Raw genomic sequence first — 16,149 nt, 5'->3', positions numbered from 1 at the left:
TATTTTTAGTAGAGACAGGGATCCACTACGTTGGCCAGGCTGGTCTTGAACTCCTGACCTTATGATCCGCCTGCCTCAGCCTCCCAAAGTGCTGAGATTACAGCCATGAGCCACTGCGCCCAGCCTCATCAGCAATATTTTCAATTCCTCTCTTCCTGTTCTACGTTCAACCAGTCATCAAGTCCTATCAAGGGTATTTCAAAAGGTATCTTACCCACCATTCTTTTTCATTTCTTTAGGACTCTGCCATTTCACATTGATACTACTGCAAAAACCCCTAAATTATCTCCCTGCTAATACATTATCCTTTATGCCGCTGTGAGGATGGTACTCCTAGAACAAATTTCTAATTTTATTACTTCCCTGATCCAAAAGGTTGGATGGGTCTCCTTTTTCAAAATAAAATTCAACCTTTTCAGGCTCTCTCCACACTGGGACCAAGCTTTCACTCCCATATATTTACACTCTACCCACACTAAGCTGACATCACTAACTGTACTCATTTCTCATGTCTTTATCCATCTAGGCCCTTGCTTAAACCACCTCTCAAATGCAAATACCCCTTCACCAATTTTGCTCCAATCTAAAATGCCACCGTCTCCATGAAATTGGATCTAGACTTCCAACAGGAATTAATCACTTCCATCAGTCTGTGCTTCCAAAGGACTTTGTACCTCCACCATAACACTCTCCACATACCTACCTTTTTATATGTTCATGTTTCCCACCGAATTATAAATTCCATGAGAACAGGCACTATGTCATATTTTTTTAATCCTCTCAAGCACCCAGAAAAGTGTCTTAACATGGCAGGATCTTAAATAAATTACAGCAAAACTGACCATACCTGCTGGCAGCTCTCTAAATCGTAGATATTCCATGGACCGTGTAGTTACAAGTGGCTTTTGAGGATAATAGAGAACATGGGCCAATGTGTCCATGCGAACGTGGAAGTTGGTGATGTAAACTCCCATAGCCTGCTTACCCATAGCAGACTGGTATGTGTTTCTAGGGGACTAAACGTGAAAATGAAAAGCAGAATCAAAAAAAAGTTACTATCACTAACGGAAAAGACTCTGACAATAAATCAAAAGAAATATGATAGGTAAAATTCCTTTTTTCAAAAACAGTAAGTAATAGCCACTTGGAATAATCAATTACCATGAAACACAACAGCAAGTACATCAAATGCTGATTCTGTAGGAGTTCACAGCTTTTCATTAAAAGGCTTTTTCCCTCCAGATAAGATTACAGAGTTACTTCCAATTTTTATTACTTCTCCCAATTCCTCATACAGGTAGACAAAAAGTGATACCAACCTGGTTATGATCAGGAAAGGGAATAATAGATGCACAGACACCAAGGATCATTGACGGATGAATCTCACAGTGTGTGTATGTGGAACAATAAGCTACTTCTTTCTCCTGTAAATCATCTGGAGTCATTGCAAGCATCACTGTTTCTTCTTCCAGAGTATCAATGTATTCCACTACCCCACTGGCCACAAGATCCTGCCAACTAAAAAAGAATTCACTCAATTTTCCATTTCCTAAAGTATTTTAACTATCTCTCCTACTTAAAAGTATTCCCATATTTATATTTACTGACCAGCACAGTTACGTGATTAAAAGTGAAAAGGGTAAGGTGCTGGAGAATAAGGCCTAGTGAAATACACACCTGTTACCAGTAATTTTACTTGAGAAAAATAGAGTATGAATTGGAGGGCAATTTTTTTTATTTATTATATATAGTTTGAATTATTTTTACATTAGTATACATAACTATACATTCATATTGCTAAAAAAAATATTTAACGCAGCTTCATCTTTTTACTAAATTTCTTATTCATATTATTATGTCATATTACACACAATATATTATATTTAGGTCATATAGGTTATTTCTCATTATTACTACTAATAGATTTTAACATATCACAAACACTTTTTTTTTGAGACAGGGTCTTGCTCTGTTGCCCAGGCTGGTACAATCAAAGCTCACTACTCCTGGGCTCAAGTAATCCTCCTGCCTCAGCCTCCTGAGTAGCCAGACTGGAGGTGCATTCCACCACACCTGACTAACTTTTTAATTTTTTGTAGAGATGGGAGTCTCACTACATTGCCCAGACTGGTCTAGAACTTCTGGCCTCAAGCAATCCTCCCACCTTGACCTCCCAAAGTGCCGAGATTATAGGCATGAACCACCACACCTGGTCAATCAAAAGACTTTTAGGCTTCAACAGAATCCTATTAATTTTCTTGCTTCATGATAAAAGTTAAGAAAAACAAATGTGACTCCTAAGAGCAAAGAGTTTTTTGGGGGCAATAAAAGTATTCTAAAATCAGATAGTGGTGATGGTTGGACAACCTTGCAAACATACTAAAAACCACTAATTATATACTTTTTTAAAATGGTTAACTTGCCGGACACGGTAGCTCATGCCTATAATCCCAGCACTTTGGGAGGCTGAGGCAGGAGGAACACCTGAGACCAGGAGTTCAAGACCAGCCTGGCCAACATGGCAAAACCCTGTCTCTACCCAAAATACAAAAATCAGCCGGGTTTGGTGGTGCACACCTGTAATCCCAGCTACTAGGGTGGTTGAGACCAGAGAACTGCTTGAACCCAGGAGGTGGAGGTTACAGTGAGCTGAGATCAGGTCACTGCACTCCAGCGTGGGCAACAGAGTTGAGGCTGTGTCAAAAAATATATATTAAAATTAAATAAAATATTAAAAATAAAACGGTTAATTTATGTTAAGTAAATTCTTTCTCAGTTTTTGAATACACAGTTTCCCACTGCATGCTTTTACCTGTAGTTGTTATATTCTCTCTCTTTCAATTGATCAATATGCCTCTTCTTCAAAAGTAACTTTTGTTTTTCCACAATCAGAAGTGGCCTACAAATACGGCCTGCATCTGTATAGATCCGAATCTCCCTCTCTCGAATATCTCTGATCATAGAAACCTATATATAAAAAAAATAGTCTCATGAATTTTTATTTTCTCTTTCTTATTAGACTTAATTAAAAATACAATACAAATCCTACTAAGTTTCTGGAGCAACGTATTTATCAAGTCAAATGTGCAAATCTTAGTTTATTATTGTTTAACATATTAAAAATTTAAGTATAATTTAAAATTTTATGAATGAAAAAAATCTAACCTTGGCAATAATATCTAATGATAATGTCATCCAAGTAAAGGTAGGAATTATTTTTTCAATACCACAAACACTAGTCTATGACAATTTATTTTGGCTCTTTGCTGATTACATATATCTCACTCTATAACCTTTCAAACATCAACCCCTATATCACTTTGCCTTGACCATACGTTCCCAGTCATTAGCCTGACTTCTCATACCCACCATCAGACAAATGGCCTATAGCCTAGCTATCTAATACAGTGGATATATGGTTTCACCATGTTGGCCATGCTAGTCTTGAACTCCTGATCTCAGGTGATCCACCCACCTCAGCCTCCCAAAGTGCTGGAATTATAGGCATGAGCCACTGCAAACGGCAAATTAACCATTTTTTTAAAAGTATACAATTAATGGTTTTTAATATGTTCACAAGCTTGTACAACCATGACCACTAATTTTAGAATACTTTAACTGCCCTCAAAACACTCTGTACCCTTAGGAGTCACATTTTTCTTTCTTTTTTTTTATATTACTCAGCTGTTTCCTTTATATAATCCTGAATGTAGTTGTTTTTCTTAACTTTTATTATGAAGCAAGATTACAGGATTTTGTTTAAGCTTAAAAGTCTTTTGATTGGCTAGGTGTGGTGGCTCATGCAGCCACATGTGACTACTGACCACCCGAAATGTGGCCATTCTGAACTGAGATGTGCTGTAAAAGTATAAACTACATAACAGCTTTGAACAACAGTACCAAAACAGAAAAAAAAGAATGTAAAATAGTTCATTAATACTTTTTATATTAATAGAATGTTGATGTAACACTTTGGGATGTATCAAGTCAAATAAAATATGCTATTAAATGCCGGGCACAGTGGCTCACGCCTATAATCCCAACACTTTGGGAAACCAAGGCGGGCAGATCATCTGAGGGCAGGAGTTCAAGACTAGCCTGGCCAACATGGTGAAACCCTGTCTCTACTTAAACTACAAAAATTAGCTGGGTGTGGTGGTACACACCTATAATCCCAGCTCCTTGGGAGGCTGAGATAGAAGAATCAATGAACCTGGGAAGTGGAGGTTGCAGTGAGCTGAGATCACGCCACTGCGCTCCAGCCTGGGCAAGAGAAAGAGACTCTGTCTTCACAAAGAAACAAAAAAAAGCTATTAAAATTATTTTTATTTATTTCCTTTTTAATATGATGGCTGCAAAATTTAAAATAAAAATATTTCTATTAGATGGCACGGGTCTAAAAAACTGAGGGAGGCAAATTGCTTGAGTCCAGGAATTCAAAACTAGCCTGGGCAACATGGTAAAACCCTATCTCTACCAAAAAAGTACAAAAATTGTTTTATAATTTCTTCCAGGGTAGCTGACTGTAGTAGTCCCAATTACCCTGGAAGCTGGGGTTGCAGTGAGCCAAGATCGCAACACTGCACTCCAGCATGGGAGACAGAGTGAGACCCCGTCTCAAACAAATATATCTTTTAAAAAGGAAAGAATTATTAAAAGCACTGCATGGAGTCTGAGATCAGCCTAGCCAACATGGCAAAACACTGTCCCTACTAAAAATATAAAGATTGGTTGGGTGTGGTAGTGCACGCCTATAGTCCCAGCTACTCAGGAAGCTGAGGCAGGAGAATCGCTTGGATAAGGGAGGTGGAGATTGCTGTAAGCTGAGATAGTGTTACTGCACTCCAGCCTGGGTAACAGAGCTAGACTCCGTCTCAAAAGAATAAATAAATAAAAGCACTGTATAATTTGAAATACCCATATTTAATAATATAGGTCAAAAAGGAAACAAGAATTTCTAAGGAACTATTTTCATCTATTAATAACGTATAATCTTGAAAGCCAATGAAGAATTATCAAGGCTGGGCGCGGTAGCTCAAGCCTGTAATCCCAGCACTTTGGGAGGCCGAGGCGGGTGGATCACGAAGTCAAGAGATCGAGACCATCCTGGTTAACATGGTGAAACCCCGTCTCTACTAAAAATACAAAAAATCAGCTGGGCATGGTGGCGCATGCCTGTAATCCCAGCTACCGAGGAGGCTGAGGCAGGAGAATTGCCTGAACCCAGGAGGCGGAGGTTGCAGTGAGCCGAGATCGCGCCATTGCACTCCAGCCTGGGTAACAAGAGCGAAACTCCGTCTCAAAAAAAAAAAGAATTATCAGTGAGTTGGGAAACTGAAAAATAGATTTTCTCACAGTACTTTTAAAAAGTGAAATGACATCTGGATCCTCTTATTAAGGAAAAGACTGGGTTTATTTAAGAAAAAAAAAAAAGATTTGGATTACTCAGTATAAAAACCATGGTACACCATAAATCATTGATCAGAAACACTAGCCAGACGTGGTAGCTCACGCCTGTAATCGCAGCACTTTGCAAGGATGAGGCAAGCAGATGGCTTGAGCCCAAAAGTGCAAAACCAGCCTGGGCAACATGGAGAAACCCCATTCCTATAAAAAACACAAAAGAAAAAAAAGTCAGCTGGGCATGGTGGCATGTCCTATAGTCCCAGCTACCTGGGAGGCTGAAATGGGAGAATCACTGAACTCAGGAAGTCAAAGCTGCAATGAGCCGTAATCCTGCCACTGCACTCCAGCCTGGGCAACCCTGTCTCAAAAAACAAAACATCAAAACATCAAGCTTTTCTCCAAAATGAAAGAGTCAAAAGCCAAGAAAGAGAAAATGTTCCAAGTTCTAACCAACTACCTATCCTTAGAAAGTAATTTAGGAGGCCAGGCACGGTGGCTCACATCAGCACTTTGGAAGCGGGAGGCAGGTGGATCACCTCAGGTCAGGAGTTCAAGACCAGTCTGGGCAACATGCTGAAACCCTGTCTCTACTAAAAATACAAAAATTAGCTGGGTGCAGTGGTGTGTGCCTGTAATCCCAGCTGCTAAGGAGGCTGAGGCAGGAGAATCGCTTGAGCCCAGGAGGTAGAGGTTTCAGTGAGCCGAGATTGCGCCATCGCACTCCAGCCTGAGCGACAGAATCAGACTCTGTCTCAAAAATAAAAAATAAAAAGAATAAGCAATTTGAGGAGAAACACTGTGAGCCAAAATATCATTAGTATCCTAAAGTCCAAGAAAGATTCTGCTTTCAAATACACTACTTTAAGTTCTTAGAAAACTAACATTCCTGATAGAATACAGCTCTACAGGCCAGGCATAGTGGTTTACGCCTGTAATCCCAGCACTTTGGGAGGCCAAGACGGGTGGATCACGAGGTCAGGAGTTCAAGACCAGCCTGACCAACATAGCGAAACCCCGTTTCTACTAAAAATACAAAAAATTAGGGGGGCATGGTGGCAGGCGCCCGTAATCTCAGCTACTCAGGAGGCTGAGGCAGGAGAATTACTTGAACCTGGGAGGCAGAGGTTATAGTTGACATTGCACCACTGCACTCCAGCCTGGGCAACAGTGCAAGACGCCATCTCAAAAAAGAAGGAGAAGAAGAATATAGCTCTACAGTCCTTTTTTCTTTTTCTTAAATACAAACAGGGTGAAACCCCGTCTCTACTAAAAATACAAAAATTAGCTGCCCAGCAGCTAATTTTGATACGTTGCCCAGGCTGGTTGGTCCTAAATTTCTAGCTTCAAGCATTCCTCCCACCTTAGCTACCCAAAGTTATGCAATTACAGGCATGAGCCACCACACCCAACCACTCTACTGTCTTAACAGTAAGAAAGTCATAAATTGAGCTGTGCCTTCCCAAAGGCCAGAGAGTTATCTTGAGTCCCACAGGAAATAGGTATTCTTTAGTAAGTCAAAACAGAACTGACAGGAAAGCCTTCTTAATCGGTACAACAAGCTAGAAACAGGTAAAATAAGGACCTCTGGTAACAGAAAATATGAAGAAAAAGTACTAGACTCCTGAAGAATATACATAATTCTCCCACTTAGAGCCTCCCAACATTGTTTTCCAACAGATTAAAATGCCTAGTCCAAGGACATAGGGGGTCCATTTATATGTTCAACATTTACTCAATTTCAGAGCTGAAAATACAAAGTCATATTAAAACATGTTCCCTGTCTCTAAGAAGCCAATAGTGTAGTCAATGAGGCAGGCAAGTAAGTTACTGCATGATATAAGCATTCTCAGAGGTATTTAAGTAAAATACACTATTTATAGTCACAGAGATCTAAACTGGAGAGGTCAGCAAAGGCTATCGCCCTCACTCACCAGCTGTTTTTGTAAACATAGTTTTTTCAGTTATGTACTACCTATGGCTGCTTCTCACTATAACAGCAAAGCTAAATATAAATGCACACTGTAACAAAACCTGGGTGTGGTGGCACACACCTGTGGTACTTGGGAGCCTGAGGTGTGAGAATCGCTGGGGCCCAGGAGGTAGAGGCTGCAGTGAGCGATCATTGTGCCACTGCATTCCAGCCTAGGCACCAGAGACAGATCCTCTCGAAACAAACAAACAAAAAATACAGCCAACCTGGTGTACAGCTGCCAACACTGGGAAGCCAAGGCAGGAAGAACTGCTTGAGCCCAGGAGTTCAAGACCAGCTGAGCAACACAGTAAGAGCCCACCTCTTTTAAAAAATAAAGATATTGGCCCGGCACGTTGGCTCACGCCTAATCCTAGCACTATGGGAGGCCAAGGCAGGCGGATCACAAGGTCAAGAGATCAAGACCATCCCGGCCAACATGGTGAAATCCCATCTCTACTAAAAATATAAAAATTAGCTGGGCATTGGTGGCACGTGCCTGTAGTCCCAACTACTTGGGAAGCTGAGATAGGAGAATCGCTTGAACTTGGGAGGCAGAGGTTGCAGTGAGCCAAGATTGTGCCACTGCACTCCAGCCTGGTGACTGAGCAAGACTCTGTCTCAAAAACAAACAAAATACAGAAAGAGAGAGAGACAGAGACAGAGAGACAGAGAGACAGACAGACAGACAGACAGACAGACAGGGATAATTCTGTTTTTTAAGCTTTCTCTTAGCCTTGCCTGCCTTCAAGTGAATCACGCTTTTCCTGCCTTCAAACTGTAAATAAGCCTAGGTCAAAACCCAGGGCCAGGCTGGCCTCAGTGGCTCACATCTGTTATCCCAGCACTTTAGGAAGCCAAGGCAGGCAGATGGCTTGAGCCCAGGAGTTCAAGACCAGCCTGGCCAACTAAGGCAAAACCCCATCTCTACTAAAAACATGAAAATTGGCAGGGTGTGGTGGCCCACACTTATAATCCCAGCACTTTGGGAGGCTGAGGTGGGCAGCTCACCCGAGGTCAGTTCAACACCAGGCTGGCCAACATGGCGAAACCCCATCTCTACTAAAATCACAAAAATTAGCCAGGTGTGGTGGCAGGCACCTGTAATCCCAGCTACTCAGGAAGCTGAGGCAGGAAAGTCATTTGAACCCGAGAGGCAGAGGTTGCAGTGAGTCAAAATCATGTCACTGCACTCCAGGTTGGGCGAGAGAGCGAGACTCCATCTCAAAAAAATAAAAATAGAAATACAAAAATTAGCTGGGCATGGTGGTACACGTCTATAATCCCAGCTACTCAGGAGGCTGAGGCATGAGAATTTCTTAAACCCAGATGGCACAGGTTGCAGTGAGCTAAAATCACAACACTGCACTCCAGCCTGGGCAAGAGCCAGACTCTGTCCCCTTCTCCAAAAAAAAGAAACTCAGGGCCTGCTGCTGGAAAAGGCCTAGAACAACCAGAACAACCACTCGTCTCTGCTTTGTTAGATACAAAGACCAGCTACTAGCTATGTGTGTTCAGTTTCTCTCCAAAACCACTTTCATCCAAGGTGTAGATCTGGGAAAGTCAAAAGCCTGAGCTACATTCCTCAAACAGTATACTAAAACCTTTACCTGGGAGAGTAATAAAGTTCACACTATATTGTTTTGTTTTGTTTTTGAGATGAAATTTCACTCTTGTTGCCTAGGCTAGAGCGCAATGGCACGATCTTGGCTCACCGTAACCTCTGTCTCTGGGGTTCGAGCAATCCTCCTGCCTCAGCCTCCCGAGTAGCTGGGATTACAGGCACGCACCACTATGCCCAGCTAATTTTTTTGTATTTTTAGTAGAGACAGGGTTTCTCCATGTTGGTCAGGCTAGTCTCGAACTCCCGACCTCAGGTGATCTGCCCGCCTTGGCCACCCAAAGTGCAGGAAGATGGGGCTTCCCTATGTTAGCCAGGCTGGTCTTGAACTCCTGACCTCGCAATCTGCCCACCTTGGCTTCCCAAAGTGATGGATTACAGGCATGAGCCACCATGCCTGGCCATTGGTACACGCTAATCCCTCGATCAGGTTTGAGGTTACAGGCATGCGCCACCATGCCCGGCTAATTTTGTATTTTCAGTAGAGACAGGGTTTCTCCATGTTGGTCAGGCTGGTCTCGAACTCCCGATCTCAGGTGATCTGCCTGCCTCGGCCACCCAAAGTGAAGGGATTACAGGCATGAGCCACTGCACCTGGCCTTTTTCTTTTTTTTTTTCTTTTTTTTGAGACAGAGTCTTGCTCTGTTGCCCAGGCTAGAGTACAATAGCCCGTGATCTCTGCCCACTGCAACCTCTGCCTCCTGGGTTCAAGTTATTCTCATACCTCAGCTTCCCGACTAGCTGGGACTACAAGCAAATGCCACCACGTCCGGCTAATTTTTTTTATTTTTAGTAGAGGCAGGGTTTTGCCATGTTGGCCACGCTGGTCTCAAACTCCTGACCTCAAGTAATCTGCCCACCTCGGCCTCCCAAAGTGCTGGGATTACAGACACGAGCCATTAGGCCTGGCCTTATTGTAATAATTTTTTTAAACCCCATCCTAATCCCAAAGCACTTCAATATCCACCTAAATATAAAAGAATTATTAGCAGTATTATCACATTTTATGAATGAATCTCTGGATTCAAAGGATAAATCCCAGATGGTTATTCCCCTTTTAAAAGTATTCTCAGCTTTATAAAAAGATCCCCCAAAGAATTTTTACTTTACAATATGAGTTCTAAAATATAACTCAATAATTTAAAATGTGTCAAAATTTTTAGAAGCATGTATCTAAAAACAAGTCAAAAAGTAAAAAAAAAAAAAAAAAAAAAGTGAAAAAAAAATTTTCATGCTGCTAAGACAAAAAAAAATTTTTAATTTAAAAAAATAGAGAATAGGCCGGGCGCGGTGGCTCAAGCCTGTAATCCCAGCACTTTGGGAGGCCGAGGCGGGTGGATCACAAGGTCAAGAGATCGAGACCATCCTGGTCAACATGGTGAAACCCCGTCTCTACTAAAAATACAAAAAAATTAGCTGGGCATGGTGGTGCGTGCCTGTAATCCCAGCTACTCAGGAGGCTGAGGCAGGAGAATTGCCTGAACCCAGGAGGCGGAGGTTGCGGTGAGCCGAGATCGCGCCATTGCACTCCAGCCTGGGTAACAAGAGCAAAACTCTGTCTCAAAAAATAAATAAAGAAAGAAAGAAAGAAGAAGATTAAAGCAAGCAATAACTTTTTTTTTTTGAGACAGAGTCCCACTCTGTCACCCAGGCTGGGGTGCAGTGGCTCAATCTCGCCTCACTACAACATCTGCCTCCCAGATTCAAGCAATTCTCCTCTCTCAGCCTCCCGAGTAGCTGGCATTATAGGTGCATGCCACCACATCCAGCTAATTTTTGTATTTTTAGTAGAGATGGGGCTTCACCATATTGGCCAGGCTGGTCTTGAACTCCTGACCTCAGGTGATCCACCCACCTTTGCCTCCCAAAGTGCTAGGATTATAGGCATGAGCCCCCGCACCCGGCCTAGCAATAGCTTATTATTAAATTTACACTTTAGAGTTCAAAGGAATAAAGTTCAAAGAAAGGATGTCAATACAAAGATAACATTCACCAAAAAAATTAAAAAGATAACTTTCACTAGTCGTATGCCTTGCTGAAAAATCTCACAGACCACATCCTCTTAACTAATTAAATATTCTTACCTCAGACACAATGATGTCCATCTGACGTCGTAATTTCCTTAGGGTATTCATAAGTTGTTCGGGATCTTTATGTATTCCAACCCAGCAGCCATTAACAAAAATTTTGGTGGCACTACAATGAAAAAGCAAAAGCATTTTACACTTAATAATTCTATACTAAGCTACAACTGAAGATTAACTATAGTTTAAAAAGCTAATTCCATCTTTACACACTCAGCAATAGCTGCAGGAGAAATTTCTTCCAAATTTTCCATACTCCATTCTTCTAAAAATTCCAGAATTGGAGATGGTTGAGATCCAACTGAAATATATGCCATCAAGGCTAAATTCTTCACAAGTCCTACAGCATGGCCCTAAAAAATAAACCAAGTATTAGTCATTCTGATGTTACATGCCTATCAAAATTCTTTTCCATAAACACTTTTCCTTCAATGTGATTTCAAGACTTATTCTTACCTTCTAAAAATAAAATTATAAATGATACCTTATTTCTAAACTGCTCTGTATAATTTTTAAAGGTCTACTTCTAAAAGTAATTATGCCCTACATAATTACTCACTGACTTTTTGTCTTGAATATAAATTCTAATGTATTACCTCTGGGGTCTCAGCAGGACACACCATTCCCCACAACGTATTATGCAACTGTCTTGGTTTTGCTAGCTTGCCATCTCTACCAATAGGAGAATTTAAACGACGCAGGTGAGAAAGAGTAGATGCGAAAGTCAGGCGGTTTAACACCTAGAAAAAAATAACAAATCTTTATCTGTGACTCATACTATTACACTCAGGCAAAAGTTTGAACAAAAAAGGCAAATACTTGGAAAATGAAAACTAGCTTCTAAAATATCCTTTACATAAGTAGCAGAGAAAAACAAAACTGTGATTCCAGAATATGTAAGAGAAAAATTCATACTATTACACATTGCTTATCTCCTAAACAAGAACTTCTTTTCACCTTCTCGGGCTGTGCTAAGTACCTTTCTCCAGTATTCCCACAGTGCAGTAGTGCACATCACTTATTATAATAGTTACCATGCCATGTTGTAATTATCTGTTTACATCTATCTACAAACATAGACTGTCAACTACTGAAGATTGGGGATCACTGCATCTCCAGCATGTGGCAGAGTACCTGGCACATCATAGGTCCCAATAACAATTTCTTGAACTGAATTTGCAGTGTAGCATTTATCATTACACAGCACAGGGCATAATGAGCTACACATGAATGAACCTGTTTCCTCTGCTAGATGCTGATGAGCTCCTTGAGGGCTGAGGTAGCATCTCATTCATGTCTGTCAACTCAGTATCACAAATATTAAATGTACCCAATAAATCCTTACTAAATTAAAAGGATTTTAAATTTTAACTTTGCTATCAGCAGCCCCTCAAAATTTCTTAAGAATATCTAGATTTTGCCGGGCGCGGTGGCTCAAGCCTGTAATCCCAGCACTTTGGGAGGCCGAGGCGGGTGGATCACAAGGTCGAGAGATCGAGACCAACCTGGTCAACATGGTGAAACCCCGTCTCTACTAAAAATACAAAAAATTAGCTGGGCATGGTGGCGCGTGCCTATAATCCCAGCTACTCAGGAGGCTGAGGCAGGAGAATTGCCTGAACCCAAGAGGCGGAGGTTGCGGTGAGCCGAGATCGTGCCATTGCACTCCAGCCTGGGTAACAAGAGCGAAACTCCGTCTCAAAAAAAAAAAAAAAAAAAAAAAAGAATATCTAGATTTCTAGGAATAAGGAGCTTGATATTGGTGCCTGAATGCCAAATCAATTGGGTAATACTGATACAGGTAGTTTAAACAAGGAAAGGAGGGGGAGATACCCCTTAAAAATGGCATAAAGTACATTACAGGTATTCAATCATCTATGAAAAGCAAATACATAACATTAAAATGCACAGTAAGACACTCTTTAAAAAGCTTTTCTCCATTACTTCATCTGAGAGTAGCAGTCCCTGTATGTGTAATAGCCCAATATATAGAAACCAGTGTCAGAAGTACTGCGATTTCCAACAAAGAAGGCAATGCCCGTTTATTCTCTGGATTAACTTCTAATATGGAGCTTCTAAGACATAGAAATTTCACTAACTTGGACTGTCTCACCTGCTAAACAGCTACTCCTAATTTGTTAATTGAGTTTTTAAACTGCAAGCCAAAAATCTATCTTAGTAATGCTAACAGCTAATTTAAGAGAACCTCATGTTCATAATTCAAAAGTCCCCAGTAGTTTTATATTTGACCAAGAAAGAAAAGCAATATAGGGGCCAGGCACGGTGGCTCACGCCTGTAATCCCAGTACTTTGGGAGGTCAAGGCAAGTGGATCACGAGGTCAAGAGATCGAGACCATCCTGGTCAACATGGTGAAACACCGTCTCTACTAAAAATACAAAAAATCAGCTGGGCATGGTGGTGTGTGCCTGTGATCCCAGCTACTCAGGAGGCTGAGGCAGGAGAATTGCCTGAACCCAGGAGGCGGAGGTTGCGGTGAGCCGAGATCGCGCCATTGCACTCCAGCCTGGGTAACAAGAGTGAAAACTCCAGCTCAAAAAAAAAAAAAAAAAAAAGGCAATATAGACCAGGTGCAGTGGCTCATGCCTGTAATCTCAGCACCGAGGCGGGCAGATCACCTGAGGTCAGGAGCTTGAGACCAGCATGGCTAACATGGTGAAACCCTGTCTCTACTAAAAATACAAAAATTAGCTGGGCATGGTGGCGGGTGCCTGCAATCCCAGCTACTCAGGAGGCTGAGGCAGGAGAATTGCTTGAACCAGGTGGTGGAGGGTGCAGTGAGCCAAGATTGCGCCATTGCACTCCAGCCTGGTCAACAAGAGAGAAACTCTGTCTCAAAAAAAAAAAAAAAAAAAGAAAGAAAGAGAGAGAGAGAGAGGAAAAGAAAGAAAAAGAAAGAAAGAAAGAAAGAGAAAGAGAAAGAAAAAAGGAAAATAATTTACATTCAACAAACAAAACAATCTCCTAGTTCTATAAACATGTTTACTATTGAACCTGTAGTCGTAGTTGACACCCTTACCTGAGATACTCCAGCTCTGGCTTGATGAGCTTTCTTTTGATCACCCCAGTTTCCAGTAGCTAAAGAGTATTTTAGGCCATCAGATATGATCCGTGTTTTAATTGCCAACTCCAAGTTAAAATCCTTTCCTCGATCAATAAATTTCTGTGCATATATCCGCACTTCTTTAAGTAAATTCTTAAACATACTGCCAAATAAAATGGTATTATTTTAAACATGTAAAGGTCTATAACAAATATTGTCAACAGGAGCAATATTGCAAAAAAAGTGTGGGGAAGGCAAGCAAAAATGGTTTGGGCAGAGTGAAAGTTGTTATTGTTCTTATATGTCTAGAGCACAGACATATGTATAGTACATGAACATATATGGCAGGGGAGCAATTACACAAAAATGTCAAAAGAGAAGGGGCACAGTGGCAATCCCAGCACTTTGGGAGGACGAGACAGACAGATCACCTGAGGTCCAGAGATTGAGACCAGCCTGGCCAACACAGAGAAACCCTGTCTCTACCAAAAATACAAAAATTAGCCAGACTGTTGGCACACGCCTACAGTCCTAGCTACTTGGCAGGCTGAGGATCTTGGGAAGGGGAGGTTTCAGTGAGCCAAGATCATGCCACTGTACTCTAGCCTGGGCGACAAGAGAGAAATTCCATCTAAAAAAAAAAAAATGTCAAAAGAGGCTCCTTAGTGGGGCAGTAGCAAAAAAAAGCTGAAAGACACTAATCTATAACATACTAAATAACAAAACACATGCAAAACACTGCTAATGTTATCCTTTTTATACTGTCTACATATTTCATTTTTGAAAATATCTTTTTTCCAATTATAGGAAATATGGGAAATATAAAAACATCAAGAATAAAATTAAAAATCGCAAATACCAATACTGCGAGACTATCATTGATAGCATTTTTAAATATTTCTCTCCAGCTTTTGTATATATGTGTACAAAAATACAAAAGCAGGACAAAATCCAATACCCTTAGGAAAACCAAGGCAATAATTCAGCTTTCTCAAACATCTTACAAAGCTATCAGAGGAATAAAGAAAATATAAACACATATATTTTCCTCATAAACTTGGCTTTCCTAGACATGAACCAAAACTAAATCTGAGCAAGCAGCAAAAAGAATATGGCTAACTTTATAAGCACCCAACGTGGGCGCCAATACAGTTTAGCCTGGCCATGTGCAATGACCAATATCAAGTGAAATAGATCTCCCTGCTTTAACAACTTCATCATGTAATTCCTTACCCTCTAAATAAGAATGCAAGCAGCGGCCCAGCAAGATCCAATCTCTTGTTTCCATAGTGATCTCTGTCATCTAGTTCTCTTCTACCCAAAGCTGCTAGAAGTAATCTATGAACCATATATCTTTTAAAAAAAAAAAAAGAAAAGAAAGAAAGAAAACAGTTTCAGGCTTTTTTTCTTGACTTATATGTTAAAAACATCATTGTTAACTTTAAGAAAAACCTTTATCTCAGCTATATCTTGATAAAGAACTTAAAACAATGAAATTTAACGTACCCCAAGAAATAGGCTTTTTTGGTCTCACAAAAATCACTGACACCAACATGAGGGAGCATTTCTTTTTGTAAAACTTCCTTTGCATATTTAATTCTTTTCTCTTTAGTAACACCAGGCTTTGCCCCTCTTGAACCAATGAAATTTAGTGCAACATTCTGTTCTTGGATGACAAAAGCTTCATCGAGAGAAGGTTTAACCTATCAGACAATTTAAAGTTATTTTCAAATTCATGTTGTTAACTTAAAATGAGTAAACTGCCACTTAGTTTATAACAACGCCAAGCATCCCTACAAACCTAATAAAATATGCAAGCATTTTTAGAAAATCAAGAAAGCACAAAATCTTAGAAGATACCTCAGAGATCTAGAGATCTCTGACGAAATCCACTCATCAGCACAGGTAACTATACCTTCTAGAAAATACAAACAATTCCATTATAAAAAGAGTACTGTGTGGCTCGGAGCAGTGGCTCATCTCATGCCTGTAATCCCAGCACTTTA

General features: G+C 40.7%; 1 protein-coding gene across 2 annotated transcripts in view; it reads right to left on the bottom strand.

Moving 5' to 3' along the window:
- POLR2B (RNA polymerase II subunit B) overlaps window positions 1-16,149 on the bottom strand; it is a 60,080-nt gene that overhangs the window by 13,434 nt on the left and 30,497 nt on the right. For both annotated transcript variants that reach the window (XM_039468255.2, XM_039468256.2), the window contains 9 exons: window positions 15,650-15,846; window positions 15,377-15,496; window positions 14,120-14,306; window positions 11,677-11,820; window positions 11,294-11,433; window positions 11,081-11,192; window positions 2,813-2,967; window positions 1,320-1,518; window positions 848-1,016 (listed from right to left, as the gene is read on the bottom strand). In XM_039468255.2, coding sequence (XP_039324189.1) covers window positions 848-1,016; window positions 1,320-1,518; window positions 2,813-2,967; window positions 11,081-11,192; window positions 11,294-11,433; window positions 11,677-11,820; window positions 14,120-14,306; window positions 15,377-15,496; window positions 15,650-15,846 — 1,423 coding nt within the window. The remainder of the gene's footprint in view (window positions 1-847; window positions 1,017-1,319; window positions 1,519-2,812; window positions 2,968-11,080; window positions 11,193-11,293; window positions 11,434-11,676; window positions 11,821-14,119; window positions 14,307-15,376; window positions 15,497-15,649; window positions 15,847-16,149) is intronic.

This window comes from Saimiri boliviensis, chromosome 3, assembly GCF_048565385.1.
Source record: "Saimiri boliviensis isolate mSaiBol1 chromosome 3, mSaiBol1.pri, whole genome shotgun sequence".
Classification (NCBI taxonomy): domain Eukaryota; kingdom Metazoa; phylum Chordata; class Mammalia; order Primates; family Cebidae; genus Saimiri; species Saimiri boliviensis.
The sequence above is the reverse complement of the archived record's forward strand: the minus strand, read 5'-3'. Positions and strand labels throughout refer to the sequence as shown.